At 43.5% G+C, this 23800-nt stretch overlaps 2 protein-coding genes across 3 annotated transcripts in view; one reads left to right on the top strand and one right to left on the bottom strand.

Moving 5' to 3' along the window:
* The window catches only part of slc12a5a (solute carrier family 12 member 5a), a 178741-nt gene extending 162915 nt beyond the window's left edge, over positions 1 to 15826 (bottom strand). The window contains exon 1 of one of the 2 annotated variants that reach the window (XM_086149828.1): positions 15634 to 15826. In XM_086149828.1, the coding sequence (XP_086005954.1) occupies positions 15634 to 15799 (166 nt within the window). In that variant the 5' untranslated portion in view covers positions 15800 to 15826. The remainder of the gene's footprint in view (positions 1 to 15633) is intronic. The other variant, XM_086149829.1, reaches the window with a different exon arrangement.
* Positions 15827 to 19598: 3772 nt separating this feature from the next.
* On the top strand, positions 19599 to 22390 carry nat8l2 (N-acetyltransferase 8-like 2). Its single transcript, XM_086149827.1, has 2 exons — positions 19599 to 19683; positions 21434 to 22390. Exon 2 carries the CDS (start codon positions 21450 to 21452, stop codon positions 22119 to 22121), a length of 672 nt encoding a protein of 223 aa, XP_086005953.1. The 5' UTR covers positions 19599 to 19683; positions 21434 to 21449; the 3' UTR covers positions 22122 to 22390.
* Positions 22391 to 23800: the final 1410 nt, after the last annotated feature.

The following is a 23800-nucleotide window of genomic DNA, read 5'->3' as shown; positions in this document are numbered from 1 at the left end:
ATTTTTGGTATAGTTATTCATCTTAACTCAGTTTTGAGTACTTACTCATTAGTTTTTAGGGCGTTCCCTTTTTTCTTTTTTTTTTAGATTATTCAATAGGATCTTGGAGAATGAGAAGATGCCTGAGGAATGGAGACGAAGTGTGATTGTGCCCATTTTCAAGAATAAGGGGGATGTGCACAGTTGCGGCAATTATAGAGGGATAAAGTTGAAGAGCCATACAATGAAGTTATGGGAAAGAGTAAGGGAAACTAGACTGAGAGCAGAAATCAGCATTTGTGAACAGCAGTATGGCTTCATGCCTAGAAAGAGTACTACAGATGCAGTATTTGCTCTGAGAATGCTCATAGAGAAGTACAGAGAAAGCCAGAGGGAGCGGCATTATGTTTTTGTAGACCTAGAAAAAGCATATGACAGGGTGCCAAGAGAGGAACTCTGGTATTGTATGAGGAAGTCTGGAGTGTCAGAGAAGTATGTTAGACTGGTGTAGGGCAGGCTAGCTGTGAGGCAGTGGTGAGGTGTGCTGTAGGGGTAACAAAGAAGTTCAAGGTGGAGTTGGGACTTCATCAGGGACCAGCTCTGAGTCTTTTCTTGGTTGCAGTGGTGATGGACAGGCTGACAGATGAGGTTAGACAGGAATGTCTATGGACCATGATGTTTGCAGATGGCATTGTGATCTGTAGTTTGAGCACAGAACAGGTTAAGAAAAATCGGAGGTGGAGGTATGCTCTGGAAAGGAGAGGAATGAAAGTTATTCGCAGCAAGACAGAGTATATGTGTGTGAATGAAAGGAACTCGGGTGGAACGGTGAGGCTACAGGGAGATCAAGAAGTTGGAGGATTTCAGGTACTTGTGGTCAACAGTCCAGAGAAGTGGAGAGCGTGGAAAAGAGGTGAAGAGACGGGTTCAAGCAGGTTGGAATGGGTGGAGAAAAGTGTCAGGGGTACTATGTAATAGAAGACTATCAGCCAGAATGAAAGCAAAGGTGGACAAGCAGTGGTGAGACCAGCGATGCTGTCTGGCCTCGAAACAGTAACAATGACAAAAAGACAGGAGGCAGAGCTAGAGGTCGCAGAGATGAAGATACTAAGGTTCTCTTTAGGAGTGACCAGGATGGATAGGATCAGGAACGAGTCTATGATATGTGATGTGTAATGACTGCTGGGATTATACCTCTCATGAGGCCATTTTTAACTGTTTAAATAACATCTAACATGAAAATTAATTTCACTGAAGAAAAAGATAAAATTGCAACACTACATTTTAGGCTGTAAACCTAGCCCCGATAATGCTTTTTTTTTTCCACAGCTAGTTTATTCAAGTCGGCTGACACTGTGAAGACTCCTTCATCAAACACACTGATCAATGCTGGCATATTCAGAGCTAAAGCAGGTTGTGCCGAATTGATGCAATGGTAAAATGTCAGTCACCTCCTGCAACGCACTGCCCGCTAGTCTATTCAGGTGAAATAACCAACACACACAGTGAATCTTGCAAAGGACTTTGCTATCCAGAGGTCTATAAAGTGTCATTATTTTTCAGAAGTCACAAAAAACAAGCCGTTGCAGAAATTGTTGATGCGACTGCTCTGCAACCGTTAAGAGAAGCAAAGGGCTTCTCGGGGCTGAGGTGTGTGTGTGTGTTTGGAAATCTGTGAGAATTCCTGGCATGAATGATGGTGGAGGATCGCATTTGTGCCTTTTTATTCCCAATCTTGCAGCTTTTTTGATATGGATATTTCTGAGGTTGAGGTTACAGTTCTGTTCGTTCTCAAGGCTTTGTCTATGGATCTCGATAAGCCCGGAGAGAGTGAGAAAGGGAGAGAGATTGGATATTTCGGGGCTAAAATTAGAGAACAGAAAGTAGGAAGTGTGTGTGTGTGTGTGTGTGTGTGTGTGTGTGACAGAGAGAGAGAGAATCCAACCGTGTCTGCATGTGAGAGAGGGAGGGAAGAAGGGAGAGAGAGAAAGTAATAGAGACAGTGAGAAAGAGAGACCTCGTTTGTTGTGTCTCCAGTGTGGTGATGGAGCCACTGCAATGCACCAAAACCAAGGGGAGAGAGGTTGTAAGAGTGAGGGGGTGGTTAGATAGAGAGAGAGAGAGAGAGAGAGAGAGAGAGAGAGAGAGAGAGAAAGAAAGAATGATAGAGGGAAGAGAGGAAAGAGAGTGGGTCAAAACTACGGGGGGGGGGCATCGGCGATGTTGGAAGCAGACATTATTGAGGGGAGGAAGGATTGTTCAGAGGAGGATGTCGTGTGTGAATGCAGGCAAACCTGGAGTGTAATGGAGAGAAGAACAATAAATCTGTTTACCTTCCATCTAGCAGCTTGTGGTGTTAATAATATGGGGGGTGACATTGAAGGACGTCAGTAGCGACTAAAATCCAAGTTGTCAGGTATTCACCCCGCTATTCATCTACAGTCACAGACAATCCGGTTTCCCCGAATCATCATCTGCACGCTCCCCGACAGCGAACTGAGAAAACACTCCACACTCCGTTCACCCGATCACCACCACCACCCCCGCACACACCATTAACAAAGCGAGCCAACCGAACCAAATCCCCCGTCCCCGTTCACTCAGCGGGCCAGACAGAGGAGCCTTGAGCTGAATGACTGGAAAGTCAGGAGGGGGAGAGAGGTGTTTCGATGCAGGTGCAAAAAAACTAAAAAAGAAAAAAAAAACTTGGAAATGGGGCGCCTGGTGCGCCTCAGGTGGACACGGGATGGATTATCAATCACGGGTGCTGAAGAACCGTAACGTCGAGCACATGGTGGGAAAATAAATGACTGCGGTGAGTGAGAGGATCAGAAAGTGCCCACTTCAAATACTCATCCTTACAGCAGCTCCATAAGCACTCTGCATTTGGCAGGCAGATAAAGCCAATGTCACAGAAACTTGAAAGGGAAAGGTGTGAGCAAGACCAAAGGGCTGAGAGGGAAGGAAACAGAGAGGATTATGGGTTGTCTGCGATTCAATCACGTCTTCAAGGAACCTCTCGGGCTCATTCTCAACCTGGCCGAAAGCCATTAACTTTCAAGAATCAGTGTGTGCGATCCGGGGACATCTAGTGGTGGTGCTGAGAAACTGCAGACCCCCCCCCCCCCTCGCCCCAGGGCGAATCCGTCGCATATATCGGGGTCGTTCGCTCCGATTCAAAATTTCTAAACTCCAGCACCTTCAAGCACTTACGGAGTTTTACTCAGTTTTACTCACCGAATGGAAGTGACTTTGTTAAGCTGCAAGGGGAACAGGGAACAGAAGTCCCATCTGACTATAACATTTTGGGATCAAGGGAGAAAACATGGCGGTACGGAGGCCCTGGGCAACGATGAGGACCAAAACACACGAAATTCAGAAAACAATGAAAGTGTGCTTGTGATATACCAACAGAATTTGACCATGTGGCTTTAGAATGTAATATTCCAATTGTTTAATTGTATTAAACAATTTTAAATAATGGGTCGAAAACCATGGTGTGAAATAACACTGACCGACCTTTTATGTAACCGATTCATAGAAAACGCATTCTGAAAAAATATGTATATATTTTGATCCAGTCAGCTTTACCATGATACCTTTATGTACAAATTCTAATGCAATAATAAAATAATACCTCATATCGCACACACAGATTAACCACTGCCGCGACAAATCAATGAAAGTCATTTGCTGTGCTGCGGTCATCAGTGCAAATATCGATTCGGACACCAAAGCACATGATGTATTGCTGCATCTCCATTAAGTACCATGCAGTGATGGAACCAAAGCTGGGTGGAGCTACTATGGGATGGAACAATCCAAAACAGGACAACCAGAAGACACGTTATATTGTGATGCTCCCTGTTCTATTGTTGAATGTAATGATAATGATAATTATTATTATGGAGCACTTTCCATCGAAATACTGTACAAATTAGAAACGACAAGAGCAGGGCACAAATTAAATTAAAAAAAAAAAATCACACATTCATTTATTCATTCATTTCACCTATCCTGCAGTGAGGGACGCAATGGGAACTAGAGGCTTCCGATGACCCCTTCCGTATTTTTTTGCACTGTGGGAGGAAACCAGAGAAGCAAAGGCCTTCTCGCCAGCCGTGAGGACATACAAAAGGCTAGAGCCCGGGTAGCGCAAAGGCACACATGATGAAACCAAATCAGATGGATAAGGCAGCAGAATGACATTGACTATTTTATAGGCGAGGAGCAACACGTTAAGGAAATCAATGGATAGAGGACGGCACTGGAGCAACGTTCAAATTTACTTGGTCCCTTCTGAGCACATGCTTCTGCATTCTGAACGGTCTGCAGACTTTGGACACGCTTCTGAGGCAACCAAGATAAAAGGGCATTATAATAATCCAATGTCGATGTCACAAATGCATGGATTGAAATCTCCGAATCCTTCAATGACAAGACGGGTCTGACATCTTTGTGATGATTTTAAGATGGAAGAGGGAGACTCTGGTGACTGTTTAATATGGAGGTTGAAAGAAAACGTCCTGTCAAAGACACAACAAAGTTCCTGACTGTCACTGCACTGAAAAACACCATCATCCAATGACTTAACCTTGCCAGTGTAATGATCACTTTTATCTGGGGTGAGTTCAGAAGCAACAAAAAAGGTTTGCTAACCAGTTCTTAACGGCATCTGGACCAGCACTGAGTATATGTACAGCGGCTCTTACCAACAAAACCCCGCTACAGGACACATTGTCCGTATACTTTCTTTTTAGAAATGGTTTGTGATCCCGTTTGGAGAACCAACCGGGGTGAAAATTTGGTGAACTGTCAGAAAAGCCTACTGCAAAGCGACAGATTTTCACACATATTAGCCAGCCAGGTTCTTTAACTGCCCCTGGGGCAAGGGCAACAAGAGTCTGTCTCTGCTAAGCAAACAGTACTAGAAATATTTGCAACACTCATTGACAGAGGATTTACAGTCACTGTCTTGACAATGCACTACAGCAGTGGCTCGCAATGCAGCAAGCTGACACAACTCTGGGATTGTTGGAAAAACTGGACTGTGGAACAACTCCAATGAGCAGCGCAAGGGGCCAAGGGCCATTCTTCTCCCTGCTGGCTCCTGTAGTACTATGGCAAGAGGGACGGTAGTCAGCCAGCCAAAAGCAAACATTAAACTTCGCAGCACAAAACGCTAAATCTGTCCACATAATTAATATCCTTCTAGCTTGTGGTGCCGTTTCTAGATTGTGTACTCTCTCTCTCTCTCTCTCTCTCTCTCTCCCGGATATTTCGAAACCCAAACCATATTGGCCTAGAAATATTTTTTGATAAGAAAACTGAAAAAGAGGGGAAAAAATGCATAAAGAGAACATTGTGCAATCATCCTGAAGGGCAGGAAGGTCTGGTATAATTCCTGAATACCAGCCTGGGCCCATGGGGATCCATGACCTGCATCTCCGACCGGCCCGCTGTTCTCTGCCTGCATTGCCTAAGTAGACGGCACATGTGTTCCTCTCTAAATCAGACCAAAATAACAGACCCGTGCACGCGTACACACACACACACACACACACACACACACACACACACACACACACACTATCTCTCTCACACACACACACACACACAGCAGCAGTATGTGTAGCTCTTACATCATGGTGACACTGATTTATTCTGGCAGCCAGTGTCTAATAAATTACCATAATGACCTATGAAAAATAAAACACACAGTCACTGATAAAGCGCCTATATCCAGTTTGATAAATGTACGATTTTGGTTGGACATCGGTCTGCAAACTTTCGTAGCTCATGCAGGTTGACATCGGACCCTGCGAGGGCTAGGCTGCTGAAAGTGTGTGGCGGAGTCAGGGAGAGACTCGGCCGTCAACGGATTGTGACGACGTTACGCAGAAAGGGGGCTGCTCCCTGGGAGACGACCAGGGATGATGAAACCGGCTGCAAAGCTACAATTCCCCGGCTGCGTCACATGAAAGCTGGCATTGCAAACAAGAGGTGAAGAAGAGAGGGAGGGTCAGAGGATAAAAATGCACAGCCTTGAGTGGAATCAAACACAGAAACTCCAATTTGCGACGATACATAATTAGACGAGCCTGGCCTCGATTCCTTGAGGAGGTAATTGGGCAGAATTTTCCCTGATTTTGGACTTGAGGCAAAGTCAAGGGTTACTGCTTTGTCATTTGTTCCCCCAAAACACCCTCAGAACTAGAGATACTCTAGAGTCCCTTCTCTTTACACAATGTCCAACCTTCATATACATGTGAGGGATGAATGATTTTCTGGTCTGATTTTTTTTCAGTACGTTTTTAAATTCCATTAATTCAGTGACTTAATTCACAGATACCGGTGTTCCAAACAAACTGTGGCATAATTTTACCGACATCCTGACGGTATGATGGCGTGGTAATGAAGATGAATTCTCTGTTCGCAATTTGGAGGAGGCATTTCGGTGGCAGCCATTGTTGTGACAGAGAACACGCGACCGTGACTTTTTGTCGTGTAAGACAGCCTGCCGGGCAACAAGATTAATGCGCCTCTCACTTTTCTCTTCTTACTGTTTTTTCTTCCAGCTCCTCTTCCCTCATCCTCTTCCACTGTCACAAATGGCGGCGGCCAGAAATGAAATGATGGATCAACATAGGCGTCAGCTTTGTCTCTGTCGAATAGAACACTGACCTTGCGTCATTGGTCAGTTGGGAAAAAACATTTCCGGTAAATCTGGTAAATCATTATTTTACTCTCTAAATAATGAATGTAAGTAGATATGAGCAGGTCCTGTTTTTAAACCTAATTCTGAGCAAATTTGAACTGTCATGGCTCGTCCACAATCAGTAATTGTTGAGCCATTGGAGCTTTGTGAAGACGGCGAACTCTTGAAAGAATCTTGAAATCATGTGACATCTGTATGGAAAATGGCAAAAATGTTGAAAATGAATAAAAAAGACAAGGTGGTTTCCCCAAACCCCCGGGTGGTGCAGCGGTTACTGAAAGTGTGAGGGAGCGTCATCGCCAGAGTTGTGTGGTAGAAAGGAGATGTTCTACCTTTTCCCTCCTGCTGCCCTCCCCCTCCCACCCGACACACACACACACACACACACACACACACACGTTCGGCCTGCGTTAGTGTCACCGAGGTCTGCCCTGCAGCCTGCCTGCATACGAGGAGGATTTTGTCACTTTCCATCAATTGGTTAAAATCCTCAACCACACATACATAAACATTCACACGGTGCGCACACACACACACACACCTCCCCCATAAACCCCTGCCACTGTGTTTGCAGACACAGTTACATAACGGCACGAGGATTTCTTGGCTACGAGAGACTCACACCCCCTCCCCCCTCTTATGCTACCTTTTCACTCTCCTCTCTTTCGTCTTCTCCTCTCATCCTCACACACTCCATCGTCACTCAAGCATACGCTTAACATGCACCTTCCCTGGCACGCACGTGGCTGATCGCCGTGCAATCCCCCACCTCCCTGGTTTTCTCGACCTGTGTCTCTTCTTTCTCCCTTCCATTTTTTAAACCACATGATTCCGACTGAGGGGGAAAATGGACATTGTTAATTAAGATAAATGGCACTAGTGCCCCCTGTTGTCCAATTGGAAGAATGCAGGTGTCTGGATTACAGCAGAGGGATTTCTCACAACATCAGATTTGTTTCCAATATATTTCTCAGTTATCAAACACAACAATCTAAGCTTTTAATGACCATGTCATTGTTTTTTCAAACTAGAGCTCAAACTAGAGCACCCACGCCCTATACGCTCGTGTCCTCAGTTGTGTGTGCGCCCACAATTGAAACACTAAATGCCACCGCACCTCAGTGTAGCATCATATGGAGGAGAGGCTACTGATTTAATGCAAATCAACCCATTTTTTGAGGAAAGATAGGGGAACTGGGAAAATATAAGTGACGCCGCATCAGTTGCATCGACCGAAAGCTGTATTGATGGTCCCTGTTTGACAGAAAACTGAATAATGTTATGAGTGATGGTGGGAAGGTATGGCATTTAATGTTTGGCTAAATTACAAATCAATGGCTATTGGAGGGAACAAACTTCTGCCGTTTGATAGAATTATAGTGAAAGCAAAACAAATGGGAAGATGCCCCTAAATGTTTGGTTGTTTTGCCAAGTTGTCAACTGGCCACAACAAAAGTTTTCTACTAAGCAAGGTCTGTTTGTTGACGTATACCTCAGAGCACATATCATTTAGCCTCATCACTGTTTTCACAGGAGAAAGCTAATCAATTGAACTTCCTGGCAGAAATAATTTCTGAATGATCCTGTCAATTTTATCTTTTTTTTTTTTCTTTTTTTTTTTTCCAGAGGAATGTCAGCGTTTTCCCGATTGGTTTCTGAGCATATTTGACATCAACCTCGGGCCATGTATGTCATATTTAAGCTCATGATATGAGTGATGCCCCTTTAATTGGCTGCTAGAATTCTAACTGGGGAAATATTCTGAGTTTAACTCTGCTCAGAAGGCTCCTAAAGTTGTGCCAAACATTAAACTCTGCTATAAAAGTCAATATCCCGTACTTTAAGCACCCCTCTTAAACTTTGGTGTGCGCTAAGTGATGGTTAAATGTTGTCCACTAGCACCAAACGCCCACCACAAACTTTATTTTTCCATTTACAGCCATATAAAGTGAGACATTATGACATAGGGAGGGACCTGGTGCAATGAAAACAACCCCACCACCTGCAGTACAAAAAATGTTGGGAAGCATTATTGAGAAATAAGGCAGACATGGTCATTGTCGTGATTGGGTTTATTTGTTGAAACAGATACACGATTATACACGAAAAAAAATTAACAGCAAAATAATTTTGATTTAACTCTACTGTAAATCTCCGATAGGGTTAGTCAGTTGCGCCACAGATGTGCAAACCCAACGAGAGCAAGTGAATCTCTTCTAATGGAAAAATGATCTGACTCGTTTTGGCAACACACAGGAATAATTGCTTTGACTGTTGCTAATGAAGGGATGAATGTCAAGGTCACTTAGCAGTGAAAATAGAAGACGACCGCAGGCTCCACCATTACTGACAGTCCTTGATTTACGACGCCCTTGACCTGCAACGTCACCGTCTGCCATGAATGTATGGAGAAAGTCTTGTTCCATCGTTCCGACGTACAGTGTTTGCGGTTTAACAAATTTTGCTTGGGAACTAGTTGGCAAGCGCATCAATAGGTTGTCACACGATGCTGTACGAGGACGACAGCTTTATTTACATTCACTGGTTTTGCTCCAACTTTTTCCCTTCATCATAGCTCCCAAATGGAACCCTCTCATTATGAATTTCACATTTTTACCATATAGTGCTTTTATATCCTAGATTATGATTTTTACATCTGTGTTAGCATAGGTGAGTGATCTGGGTACTGATGTACAGTATGTGAGTTCCGACTTACGGTTAAAATCACGTAACGTTGCCCGTGAGAAGGGAATTCCAATGTATGTCAAGGACCCCCTGTGCTGATGGCCGGCTCTAACACCAACATGTCGAACGAAGATACCAGGTAACCGGTAGATGTAATCTCAAAAGAACACCTGAGAAAAGGCACGCGGGTGCGAGGTCTAAATACATAAAATTAAAGAGTACAAGTGTGGTTTGCAAGGATGCAGGCAAAGTTTGATAAATGTTTATTATTTTTAAGAGGAATTTAATGCAGGAAGCAGAGAAGGCCATCTTCTAACTGGACGGTTTCTGTTAAGAATCCAGCTCCAGAGGTCATACCCAGGGTACAAATCCAGATACCCAAAAAAATACCCCATACCTGTCTTGGGACTTGGTAACCTTGAGCCTCGATGTGCAAGGCCTGGAAACATTGCCGGTTCCAAGAACACCATGGGGCAGGAGATCTTAAAACATCTTGTGTCCAACAGAGTTACAGGGAGGACTTCGATGACATTTTGGTTGATATTTAATCGAAATCTCGCACAGCATAATAAATCTCGTGGCCGTCCAGGCGACATAATGTGTATAGTAAAAAAAGCAGGATTCTTAAACGCCGAGGAAAAAACAGTGTTTACAGACAGGTGAGTGCTGACTAATAATCTGCAAAAAAAAACCCAATCAGGTGGAAGCTTTGTTCCCCTTATCAACAGGGGCGGAGTCAGCTCCCAGCGTTATTAATCCCCACAAAAGCAATCGTCCACAAAAGGCCTCGGAGGCTCCGTATCTGTGTTCACCATCGAGCCGTACCTCCAGATCAGAGCTTTTCTATTATCTACATGGCATTCATCCACCACCGGGGCAGAATTGCCAAAATGAGCAGGCAAACAGTCCCTCTCGCCAGCAGCCCATTCTCATCGGGGGCCGACATCTGGCAGGCGTCGCCCGACTGGGATCAGCTGTAATAATAGCGATAATCGGCATTCTCATTGCTTTACGCTGCTATTCCGAGGGCCGTCCAGTGTGAAGACTGGGAGCGGAATACACTGCGGAGAGTGACCAAGACACACAGGGTGGCAGAGACAAGCGTTTTTTTGTTTGTTTGTTTTTCACCCCCCTTCTTGGCAGATGGACTGGCAGCCTGGGACATCAATCTCTGTTTTTGCTGCTGTCAGGAGGTTATTAAGTTGTGCTGATGTTGTGATTGTGGCACCCGTGCTGTGTCACTGTCTTCTGCTCTGCAATTGCCAAGAAGGGAATAGGACACCACAAAGAAAAAGAAGAGAAAAAAATAATCTAGGCAAAGTTGCACGTCTGTGGAGGGTCTCAATCATCCAGGTCAAGATGAATTCTTCTCGAAATCCTCTCGTGGCAACTGAACGTGAATTGCTTCACTTGAAGACGTTTCACCCCTCATCCAAGAGGTATCCTCAGTTCTACTGACCTGTGGGGAGTTTCCAAATATAACTGCCGGGGTTTTGGGCAGGTCTAGGTTATGGTGGCGTGTTATGTAAATATTATGTAAAAAGTCTGTGGAGGTTCTCAGTCATCCAAGTCATGGTGAATTCTTGTCAAAATCTTCTTGTCTTGGAAACTGGACTCTCTTCACTTGAGGATGTTTCACCCCTCATCCCAGAGGCTTCTTCAGTTCTGAAGAACTGAAGCGCATGAGGGAGGAAACATCTTCAGAAATTCAAGTTCAGTTGCCAAGACAAGGTTTCAACAAGAATTGTGTAAAAAGAGTTGTTCACAGAATCTAGATCGAAGGGGGTTGTTATGCTAATGGGGTTGTCATTCGTCGGGGACAAAGGAGCAACTTTTGGAGATTACATGGATTGGAATGTGAAAAGGTAAAACCAGACGAAGGAGTGAAACCTGCTGGACCACAAGGACTGGGGGCTCATTTTGGTGGTGGATCTCTCCTCCATAACCCAGGTCTGCCCAAAACCCTGGCAGTTAAATTGGGAAACTCCCCACAGGTCATTAGAACTGGAGAAGCCTCTTGGATGAGGGACGAAATGTCCTCAAGTGAAGAAATTCAAGTTCAGTTGCCTAAGCAAGGTTGGACTTCTTGCCTACTGACTATAACAGTGAGGCCGTCCAACAGGCAAAAATTTGCATTCTCCATCTAAAGTAAACATGTTGGTTTCAGTTGTATATCATGTTCTATACACGGGGCATCACACACACACACACACACACAGTCGCTCCGTGGCTGTGTGTTTTTTTTCCCCGAGTCTCATTTTGCAGACTGATGATCAGCTCCTTCAGCCTCAACCACAGGTCACTCCGGGTCAGTGATCCAACTGGCAGGATCAGTTCCGCAATATGACGACGCATATTGTCCAATAATATGAACCCCCTTTCAAAGAACAGTTGCCTCCACTGCTTTAATCACTGGAGCCAAAAACCCTGCAGAATCGCTTTAAGGCAACAACACAAATGTGACACTGAGCAGGAAATATTACTTTGCAAAATGTGCCTGCAGAGGTTTTTTTCCCCCCACAGAATTAATGGAAAATGTATTATATGATGATATATATCTTGCATTATGATGCAGGGCATACAGTGCAAAGCCCTAACCTTCCCAGCTACACACACACACACATCATGATATTCATTTTTGGACCTTGGCCTCTGACAGCTGGGTGTTTTAGTATTCAAATTGGACTTCCTCCTATGATGGCATGGAAACAACCAAGTTCAGAAACACAGTACCATCCTCACCCGCAGAAAAAAAACAACCCGGTGAGTATTTTTGTTTCATTTCAGCAAACGCTCCACGGGGTATGATAGAGAAAGATGTACACAGAGGCCAAGTCAATATTGGACGTTACTCGTTTTGACGCAAGTGTGAATGTGCATGTGCATCCGTACCCTGAATGTGCATCTGATAAGAGACTTGTTGACTTTATCTCCCTCATAAATTGACTGACTATAACGGTTCAATTTAACTTAATATCTCTCTGCTAAATTAATTACATTATTCATTCATTCATCAGGTTGGGGGGGTTGGCCAGTCGATCACAGGGCCACATATAGAAACACAAGCATTCACACACTGTATAACAAGTATGACATCTAAGTAAGACACAAGTATGGACCCTCTTAATGCCTTTAAGCTCAGATACAGAATCCCTACAAAGGAAGATTGTTGCTGCAGTTGACTCCTTATTCTAATGACATGGGTACGTTCAGCCAATCAGCCTCAAACACGCAATCAGATGTTCTCTTGTAGAACACTTGATAGCAAGAGTCAACAACTGAAGCCCCTCTGGCCTGTATTTCAGGCCCCTATGATCCATCATCACAGATACATAAACAGTTCACATTCACTCACTCATGCACACATCAAACAGAGATATATGTACAATCTTGGGCAGCTTCAGCAAAAAACTGCTGCCTAAAGAAGCGTACCATCAGACACTAATACGTCTAGATCTTGCAGACCCATGATCACTGAATAGGCCCATTCTTCAATCCGGTCCACAGCGCTCTCTATGTGTTTTCTGATTGTAGTTTTTGTATTTAAATGTATCTTTTTTTGTATTTAAATTTCTCTTACTTTATTGGCAAGACAATTTAATATCCTGCAGGGAATTAATAAAGGGAATTAATAAAATCATCTAGCTATCAAGCATTCACTCATATGTCCATATGTCTGGGCAATTTAGGGTTTAGCAGTGAAGCTGCTGCATGTTTTTGCTCTGTGGGGGAAAACTGGAGAACACAGAGGAGAACACACCAAATCCACACAGAAAGACCCCTGGTCGGGGTCAAAATGCAGACCTCCTTCCTCGTGAGGGAGAAGCACTAACCACTGCGCCACTATGGCGCCCAATACAGTATTTTTCGTATTAATAAAAAAAAAAAAAAGTGCCTTCAAGTGGCATTAAATGCTAATTTCAAATACAATGATATTAAAAACAAGACAAAATCCTGTTTTTCAGACGAAAGCTTAAATGCGGAATTGCTTCAAATGCAATCACTGTCACGGTCGTCTACTCTCGTGGTAAAAATAAATAATCCAGTCCATTACAAGCCCATCTGCAACCTGTCCCTGGGAGCCGACCGATTTAACGAAGATGTATCTTTTATACCAGTTCAAGGTCAAGGGCAGGCGAGGGCATTTGGCAGGAAAGGCAAAGCCCTTCCTTCTTTTCTGCCGCAGCCACGGTAACCATCAGCCACACCGGCTGGCTGAGCCAACTGAGCTCACACCTCCCTCTGGATCGATAGAAACAGGATCAGGGGTCCAGACCAGAAGGAGAGAACTCAAATTCTGCTTTGGTGTGACGGTTAAATAAGAGCAAGGCCTGCGGGGCAGGGGGGGCACCTATGTTGACACTATGGTATGGTCCGGTGCAAGAAAAAAAAATGCAAACAGCGGCACAATTTCAATGACAGGTTTGAAACAACACATAACAACAATCATCATATTTCACACACTGATGTAACAGAATCTTTCCCCCTTCCCAGAGATGGCAATAAACAAGATGATTACTGCTAGAGAAATTTAAAATAGCTCGACTAGGTTACCTCAAGTTCATAGAAATTGTCCCTCTATTTTATCTTCTCCGCGGCAAACGCTTCACATGAGCCACAAAGCAAAAAAAAAAGAGCAAACGATAAAAGAGATTTTTTTTTAAGAGTGGCACTCGCTCGGCCTGAAGTGTTCGGCTCGTTGCAAGACCACAGAACAACTACGGTGAAGATGCGCTGTGTCACTATGGTAACCAGCAAAGTGGATGGAGGGAAAAACCGGCTCTGTGAGGCTTTATGTGTGCAAAAGCTCAACGGATACCATATAGAAGGGGGTGGTGGGGGACATGTTGAAAATGCGTCCACTATCTCTTACAATGAGATGTTGAGACCTGAGGTGCACGGCCTCCATCCAGAGGGATGAGTGAGAGACGGGGGAGTGGGAAGGGGGGGGGATAAGTGCTGAAGAGGCATTTTATACTTTAATTCAGGGGAAGATGGAGGCGTGCTTCCAGCAGATGCATGAGGCAATTTAAGCGGGGCCGGTAATTAAATGCTCCCATTCCTCATCTGAGTGAGTGGCTGGCGTAAGAGGGGTAATCTGTCCATCGCTGAAAAGAAGACGGGAGAGGCGGGGCGGATCATATATGCGGGGAAAATGTTACTAACAGACATGGGCCTTTGCATCAACTATAAAAGCCAGTGGCTCCCGCGAAGGTTACGACAGGCTACGGGCCAAGATGTTAAATAGAGATGGGAAATCTTGAGCTGCCATCAAGGCATTTATGGGAATCAGGGGAGCTTGGCTACTTAATCTAATATATCATTACTGTAACAGGCTTTCTGAGGTACTATTGAATGCATTGGGAGATAAAATGTTCATTTGCACTTGACCGGCCTGAAAAAACGCCCGCGCTTTTATTTATGGAAATCATCGGCGGCGCTTTTGAAAAAAAAAAAAAAAGGTTGAACCGGGGAATTTCAGGCACCCATTCGTTCTGCATTGCTGCGTACGATTCGGAGTGACAGGACCTTGACAGTCTCAATCATGTGGGCACCGGGACACGGCCGGGACACAATGACACTTGTTCCCAGGAGGCATGTCCTGGAGGTGTGGGAGAGGGATTTTGGGGGGGTGCCATTATTTACACTGACAATGGAGAAAAATGGGGGATTTGAAGGGTCAGCAGACAATAAAATTCTATTTAAACATTTTAATTAAATAAGCAGCTCCGGTTAAAATGATAATCTGCCTCAATTCAAACCGACCCCTCACATCCTTTGAGGAGGAGGAGTCCCCACAGCCCCCATCCACGTCCACTGGTTTTGGAGCATCACGCAATAGAATGTTGATAATACCAACATCGACACACACACAAACGTACACGCACGCAAAAAGCGCGCACGCACGGGGCCCGGGTCAACGAGGATCCTGTAGAAAGGGGTAAATTGCTCTTTAAGGACATGACGTGTGCGCCAGAACGACCAACACGTGTTCCGTGGCATGCAACAGTGCGGCACGCAAATTTCTCCAGATGTGGAAAGAAAACGCAAAATGTATTTTGTCATCGTTTAAATCCATGCGCACACCTTTTTTTCCCTCCCAAATTTAACGATTTCCTCTGGGCCAGACCGAACCCGGTGTGGCCATTAGGAATTCAAGTCACACACACACACACATACATACATCTGCCGGTAGACAGGGAACGTATCACCGCCGCCTCGCTTTCACGCACCGGGAACCGGACGCCTACCTGTCGGGACCACCACCGGCTCGGTGCCGGTTGCTGCACAAACGGCGGCATCCGCTTCCTCTTCCTCCATCGGGGGCTCGTCTCCCTCGAACAGCTGGTTCACCTCCCCCTGGATGGAGGGGCGCCGCTCGCCGTCGCTCTTGGAGACGGTGAACCTCTGGCTCATGGCTGAGGCGGGAGCGGTGGAACGGCGGGTCACGGTTAGTCCGCCTTCGGCTTCCTTTAAGTTTACCCGCGACTACTCTGCCCGTGGAAGCTGGTGGGGGGACGACCGAGGCTCGGCAAGTGGCACGATGTGTAATGCCGAGTAGACCATCTCATCAACCGGTGTCCGGTAGGCGCGCACGCAACGGGGTCCTAACGCCGGTTTGCTCCAGTTATGGCGCCGTTTTTTTTTTGTTTTTTTTTTAATTTATTTTTTTTAATAAATAATATTATTTTATTCAAAGCTTCCCGTGCTATATAACGATCGCCGTGTTGTCGCGATAATCACCAATTTTGGATTTTTTTTTTTTGGGAAAGGGAACAACGCGATCACGCTTTTTTTCATGCTGAGTCGTCGTTGCCAGGCAACCGCAGACAGAGCGCCGTTGGTTCACAACCGGAACACAATTACAAAAGCACTGGAAAATGAATATATATACGTATCCCCAGAAATCATAATGATGACAATAATAATGCATTTTTCTTTGACACCGCACAGACATGCGCACGGATTCACACTGATAAATCACGTAAATAATGTATAAATCATGAAAATGATGTATTTATTGAATATAAAAAATGTCTGGGTGCAAACTTTACACACATCAATCTACATACCAGAAGGGGTTAGATGTGGATGTTCTGACTGAAAGCATGTTTCCATTAATCCATAAACCCATCCATACATTTTTATTTTTCATTCATCCATTCATTCATAAGAACTGGGACCATAAACACCGCCTAAAAAAATTATTGGTCATCCTGTCCCATCACTTGAGGACATCTATAACACACGCTGCCTCAAGAGAGCCCACAGCATCCTGAGAGATCCATCCCACCCCGGCCACCACCTACTCCAACTGTTGCCATGAAGACGGTAGTTTAGGACAATTTCGGCAAAAATAAACAGATTTACCCCAGAGCAGTCATCCACTGAATTCGGCACAACCCTTAACATGTGAACCTCATTCACAGTACAGTGCAATAAACCTGTTTCTTTTTCCACTTTTCTACTTCTTTACTTTTTAGTATTTCTTTATACATATCTATCTATTTCTTCTTCTCGTTGTTATTTAAATTTTCTATATTCTTTATATATTTTTGGGCTTATATTTTTTCAGTCTGACTGTATATCTCTAGCCCAGAGATGCTGTTCTCATTGTATTGTTGTGCTGTGTCCTGCTTTTTAAGCCAGTTTTTAGTCTGTTTTGATTCCACTGAACCTGGGAGCTGCTATCTCTAAATTTCATTGCACTCTGTGTAATGACAATAAAAGTCTTGAATCCTTGAATCTTCAAATCATCCGTCCAATATTTATAGCTCCAATCTTGCTTTTAGGGTTATGTGGTGGCTGGAGCCTATTCCAGTTGTCAAGACGAAGCGAACCCAGAGGAATACCTATGCTCCACGTATCTTTTGGGGAGAAAATGAACATCTCCCACAATGCAAAAACATGCAGTAGGTTAATTGAAATAAATTGGAAAAATTGCCCTGAATGCGTGACTGGGTGATTGTTGTCCGTCTTTGTATATGGCCCTGCGATTGACTGGCGAGCAGTCTAGGGTGTACCCCCCCTCTTGCCCGATGACAGTTTTGACCGGGACCCCAGCGGAACAAGAACCATCATTATGAGATAATACTTTTCACTTGGATATTTCCGAGAGACATCTCTTCTCCGGAAACGCCGATTCCATCTTTGTTCAGATTACGAGGCCGGTTCATGAATAAGATTTGATTCACAAAGTTTCCGAGCTTCCAATCTGAGTTCAGTCCAAGTGAGCGTCAACGGACTCATTCTGGAAAAGGCCCAAAAAAACTCATGTGTGTATTCATTACTCACTGGTTTCCAGGGGGAAGCCATCACTGGCAGAGCTGAATGTCGGAACTGCCAAGATCTGCACTCAAGTGGATGCAACTCGTGAGATTTTCACTTGGAAAATAAAACTGCACAGTAATAATCACACAAGCTGTTTTTATAGGTAGATCTTGCATTAACTGTGTGATTGCAGGTTATGGTCATGGTATAAATTATTCATTGTTACATTCATTAATTCATTTCTTATTTATAGCAGTTATCCTGCAGTCAGGGGGCTGGAGCTGATCCCAGCTGCCATTGGGGAGAGGCGGGATTCACCCTGCACTGGTCGAAAGTCAATCACAGGGCAACATATAGAAACATACCAACATTCACTCTCTCATTCACACGTTATATAGAAATGAATAAGCATCCACTTTTTCATTCATAAGTCATACAGAGACATACAACCGTTCACGCTGCCATTCACACATCATATAGAAAAATATAAGCATTCGCTGATTCATTCACACATCCGATAGCGATATACAAGCATCCACTCATTTTTCATAAATCATATAGAGACATAAAACCATTCACTCTCATTCACATGCCATATAGAGACATACAATCATTCTCCCTATCATCCATCCATCCATCCATTCACCTACTGACGCTTTATCCTGCACTCAAGGTCGCGGGGGATGCTGGAGCCTATCCCAGCTGTCATTTGGCGAGAGGTGGGGTGCATCCTCGACTGGTCGCCAGTCAATCACAAGGCCACATATGCAGACAAACAACTCACTCAATCATTCAAGGCAATTTTTCCAAATTTTTTCACCCTATCAGTCGCAAGACATATGTGACATTCAACTATTCCTTCTCTCTTGTCGAAATCTTCTTATCCTAGTAACTGGACTTGAATTTCTTCATTTGACACTTCTTCACACAGATTGCTGCTCCCAATCGTATTTCAGTCACAAGCTGTGAAAGGTGATTTTCAAAACTGAGATTAATTGAATCATATCTGAGGTCTTTGGTGTCACAGGAGTGATTGGCCAACCTGGCACTGAAAAAGGATTTCTTCCTGCTGATATAAAAAGTGAAGAAGTTCAAGCGGTATGTGAGAGGAGGCATCATTTAGGGAAAATAACTTAATACATTTGGTCACTTTATATTAAAATCTGTTTAATCTGTGTTTATATATTCAAAATGTTTTCTTTTCCGTACTTCTGACTTGCTCCAAAATATCCGCTCTCATGACACATCATTACAGATAATCCAAGCTGTGGCGTCTGATTTTCCTGAATACCAACCTCCACAGAGGACATGAATAATGTCGGTTCTAATTCTGTTCTGTGGATTTGTTTACAGTTTTTTAGTTATTGTTGAGCAATAAAAAAGTTTGATTAAAATGTCAAAATAAATGAATACTAAAATATTAAAGCAAAAGTAAGAATGGTTTTGAAACAGAATGAACCCACAAAGTCAGGTAATTTTAAGGCTTCTCATAAATGCACTGAACGCAAAAGGGTTTTTAACACACTTTCCTTTTTGTGGGGTAAGGGTGAAATATAGGTCTACAAAATATCCAAAATGAAGATTCAAAGATTCAAGAATCCAATAATCCCCGGACTCTTGCTCGCGGGCCGGTGATTGACGTAGCAACGCATTGGCAGGGCATTGTGGGACTTGTAGTTTTTTGTAGTCCTTTTTTTTTTTTAAACGGGGCACAAGGCTTATAACAATTACATAATGTCATCAGGGCCAATATGATTTACTCAGGGGCCGCAAGCCTTGAGTTTCAGTCTTATTATACAGAGTCTCCAATTAAGTTACGATTTAAAAACATTAAAAAATAAAATCAAAATTGAAATCCCCTGTGTTTCTTAGGCGACACAATGCACATCGGGAAAAGGGGTCAGACGCCCCGCAGGGTTGCGGGAGGCGGAGCCTGCACGGCTGCGGGTTCGTGCCGGTTACAGGATCGGCGCCCAAGTCCGTTACACTCCCCGGCAGACCAGAGCAACGGAACAACGGACCGGTCTGCGGTAAGTTGTACAGATTTTCAATCTTTTGTTTCAATCTTGTCGATTTCCTCGATGGAAATCTGCAGATCCAACGACGATCGGTTGCTCTATCGCGACCACGACAGAGCAACTGAATCTCTATTATCACCTCTGGGATTTTTTTGTCCCCTTTACGTTCAGTGGGTCGATAGGGGGTTATTGATCATTGCAGTGTTTAATTGCCAATGTTAAATGTTTATCGAGATTAAAGAGGGGTGGGAGGGGGGGTGCACATTGGACTCGGTGCAATGCTTATATGCATCTATGCATGCGTTTCCTCCAATAACTTTAAATAATTGGAATTTGTAAAAACATTTTTGCTGTTTTCATATGCAATAGAGTCGAGGTTTCAGTCTTTGAGGCCCAAGGTTTCAAAGTCCACTGTTCCTCCACCCAGAAAGAACTTCGGCATGAGAAATATGATCCACCATACACATATCCCCTCCTAACAGCACACAGCTGTCAATATCAAGAACTCAACTTTTCTCCAAATAACAGGGGAACACTGTTGCAGTCAAACTGGAAGGAAAATCACATTTAAATCAGAAAGAAAGGGCCTAAAAGTGCAACTAAAAATCACTTAACTGTAAAATTGAACACATTAAAGTGAAACAGGTTGAGACTGGACAGTTAACTTTTCTTGAAACCTTTAAACATATGGGTTTGCCACTTAACTGATGCATTTGCTTATGCTCTGTTGAGTTCATAAATTAAATGACTAAATTAATACTTTATTTTTTGCAAGTGAATAGCAACGCACACGTGTATATATATATATATGTATGTACATATATTTGATATGAAGTTAGTTGTGTGAGAGAAAAGGATTCAGGTTAGGTTAGATGAAGGCAGATGATTCGCTGTGACCCCTCATGCAAGCAGCTTGAAGGAAAAAGAAAAAAGAAGAAAAAATATTACGTATATATACTTAGGCAATTATTAAAAGGAGAAGACATATACATACTATATAGCCTAAGTCATTTTTTGACTTTGTGTTTTGCCTATATTAATATATGGCTTACTTTTTTGTATGTTCTGAAAAACTTGAAAAAACAACTTATGTGATCATTTGAAGAAGGTGACAATACATATTCATTCATACACTATCTATACCGCTTATCCTGCACTCAGTGTCACAAGGGGGGTCCAGGTACACCCTGGACTAGCTTTATCAATATAATTATCTGAAATCATTAAAACCTGTGGTCATGTGATGGATTTTTGAGCAGCTTAACCGGTCAATTTAATTCATTGTCGTACAACAAAATAGTTATTAGATCTTCTTATTTGATGTTTTTGGCTGGCTGGGATCTTTTTTTCTTGTACATATTTTCTGGTATATAATCTAGTAATTCATTCATTTTTGCAAACAATCCTGTGTAAATGAAAAAATTTGTGCAATCAGTGACACGGTGCACCTTTTTTTTTTTAAATTCTCTTAATTGTTCCCAAATGCAGTGTTCACAAGGACTTAAAGAAAAGTGGAATTAAGTGAACCCCTCATGATGATGGAAACATGCACACTTAATTTATTTCAACTCTGTGTCCATCCGTAACCAAGTAAACAATATTGTGGTTCCTTAAAGCGGTAAATTATTGATACATTGTCAGGCTGGTGAAAAATAGTCCCTTCCCCACACAGAGAGCAATGCAGAGCCGGACACAAATTTCTTGTTCTTTTCGAACTTGGCCCATAAAAGTGATTCTGATTCTGATTGTGAGTTCTTTCCAGCTCTCTCTATCTGGCCATGCAGCTGGTGATCCGTCAGTACCGTCCCTCGGACGAGGGCACAGTGCAGAACCTGTTCAGCGACTGCATCCAGGAGCACATCGGCCCGTGTTTCCGTAACGCCATGACCAGCCCCGTTTACCTCGCTTTCACCATGGCTCTGTGCGCCGTCAGCTACTTCCTGGGCTCCGTGTTCGCCGCCGCACTGTTGCCTGGACTCTGGGCCGGCCTGGTTTACTACTGCTGCCACGAGGTTTACGCCGGCGCTGTCAGGGCGAGACTGCGGGACGACATGCGGGACATCCCCGGACGGTACCTGAGCCGACCCGAAGACTGTTTCTGGGTGGCCGAGGCGGAGCTGGAAGGGAAGGCCCGGGTCGTGGGTATGGTGGCGGTCATGGCTAAAGAAAACGGGTGTGAAAAATACGGAGAACTTTTCAGGATGATCATTTCACCGCTATGTAGACGTGTCGGCCTGGGTTCGAGGATGGCTCAGACAGTGGTGGACTTCTGCCGGGAGAAAGGTTTCTCCAAGGTGGTGCTGGAGACGAGCACCACCCAGACGGCTGCCGTTGCGCTGTACAAAAAACTGGGTTTCAGTTCGATCCTCACACACACCCAGACTGAGTCTCCCCTTTGGGTGGTGAAACTGGCCAAAGTCAAAGTTTTAAGAATGGAAAAACGCCTGTAGTTGTTCTTGTCTTGTCAACCGTTTGTGCCTTGACATTTATAGTACTTGATTCATCGATGAGTCACGCGCAAGACAAGCATCTTGCTCGCTACTGTCAAGATCATCTTTTCCGGATCACCAGGTCTTGAACAGAAAACAATGCTGATACTCGCCAACTGAGGTCCATCAACATGTCTATTTGAATTTCACTCTAACACATTATTTCATTCACACATTTTAATGAATGCACAAGTCTGATTTATACAAATAAATACAATTTGTAAAACCAAGTATATATTTTTCTGGTGTGCTGATTTTGCGCATCATCTCTGTCTGATTGACAGCAAACTTGCAAAGGTGTCGGCCATCAATTGGCCGTTTTTCACCGAGCATAATGAAGAGCTACAAAGAAATTAACAGAACGGCACAATAAACGCTCATAAAAGCAATCAAGGATTTAATTAAGCAATAGAAAAAGCATTGTATAACGAAGAGATTCACTTCATTCATTGTCTAGACAGCTCAAACAACCATTCACTCTCTTTCACATGTTATTTAAACATACAACAATTCACCCTCTGATTCAAATGTTTGGGCAATTTAGGGTCTCCAATTAAACTGCATATTTTTTGACTATGGCAGGAAAACTGGAGAACCCAGTGGAACCCCACTTGCAAACTTCTTCTTGCCATGAGGCTGAAGCGCTAATCATGACACCACCGAGCCGCAAACTAAGAAATCCATTTTACCTTTCTCATACCAGCTAGTAATTGTCATTTCAAAGAGATGAAAAAAAGCCAAAGGATGACCAGAAAAAAACAACACAACCTTTTCTAAAAGGGGCAAATGAATTGCCTTAATGGGAATGTCAAAGAAACAATTGAAAAGTTAAAACCTGCAAACAAGCAAGAAATAATATCGATAAGAACATCAAGAAATATTTTGATGTGCCTACAAAGTGGAAACAAACCACCCTTCACGGTGTGCTGTTTCTGCCATCAGTGTGATTCTTGGAAAGAAAAAAAAGCAACTTTGTGCACAAAATAGTAAACTGGCAACTTTTATGCTTTGAGCATGCAGCTGAGATGGAAGTCACTCTTTCTTGCCACCTCAAACTCTTATTTCAAAATAAAGAAAATATTCTCAAGAGTCGCAAAAGAAATCTAAAAAACAAAAAATCAACTTTCTCAGCTGCTTTACCAGGCAGGAAGTGATGCGCTCTGTTGCGAGTACGCCTTTTTTACACACCAAATCGAGTTTTTCACCTCAACATACACTCCTCTGTATGAAGCACACAGCCAATGCCGCTCACAAGCATCCTAAAACGCTCTCTTTTTTGTTCTACTCCAACGCCTCCATCCCTATTTTCACTACCTCACCTGTGGTTCCCACTATTATCCGTGCAATATTTATATTTACATTATATTGAAAGCATTCTGACCGGCTGCATCACAGCCGCACTGTAAAACTATTGCTGTAACGTCACTTGCTATCACTGCTATCCCTTTTTTTTTTTTTTTGCAACTGCACCGTAGCACTCCTGTCACTTTAAAAAAATCAAACCCTACCTCAGCATAACTTGTCGTTGTTCTCCTTGACAACTTATTTATGTAGAATTTTTGTGGGTTCTTAGAATAACTCTAAGACTGTTACTCTAAGACCGTAGGTGTTAGAGCAACGCTATTTCAATCCTCTGTATG

This window comes from Fistularia commersonii, chromosome 7, assembly GCF_037954325.1.
Source record: "Fistularia commersonii isolate RoL2024-O1a breed Wild chromosome 7, RoL_Fcom_v1.0, whole genome shotgun sequence".
Lineage (NCBI taxonomy): Eukaryota > Metazoa > Chordata > Actinopteri > Syngnathiformes > Fistulariidae > Fistularia > Fistularia commersonii.
Note: the sequence above shows the minus strand (reverse complement) of the source record. Positions and strands in the feature narration are given on the sequence as shown.

Bases quoted from the DNA above. Each gene is read 5' to 3' on its own strand.
- nat8l2 (XM_086149827.1), top strand. From the start codon at position 21,450: ATGCAGCTGGTGATCCGTCAGTACCGTCCCTCGGACGAGGGCACAGTG.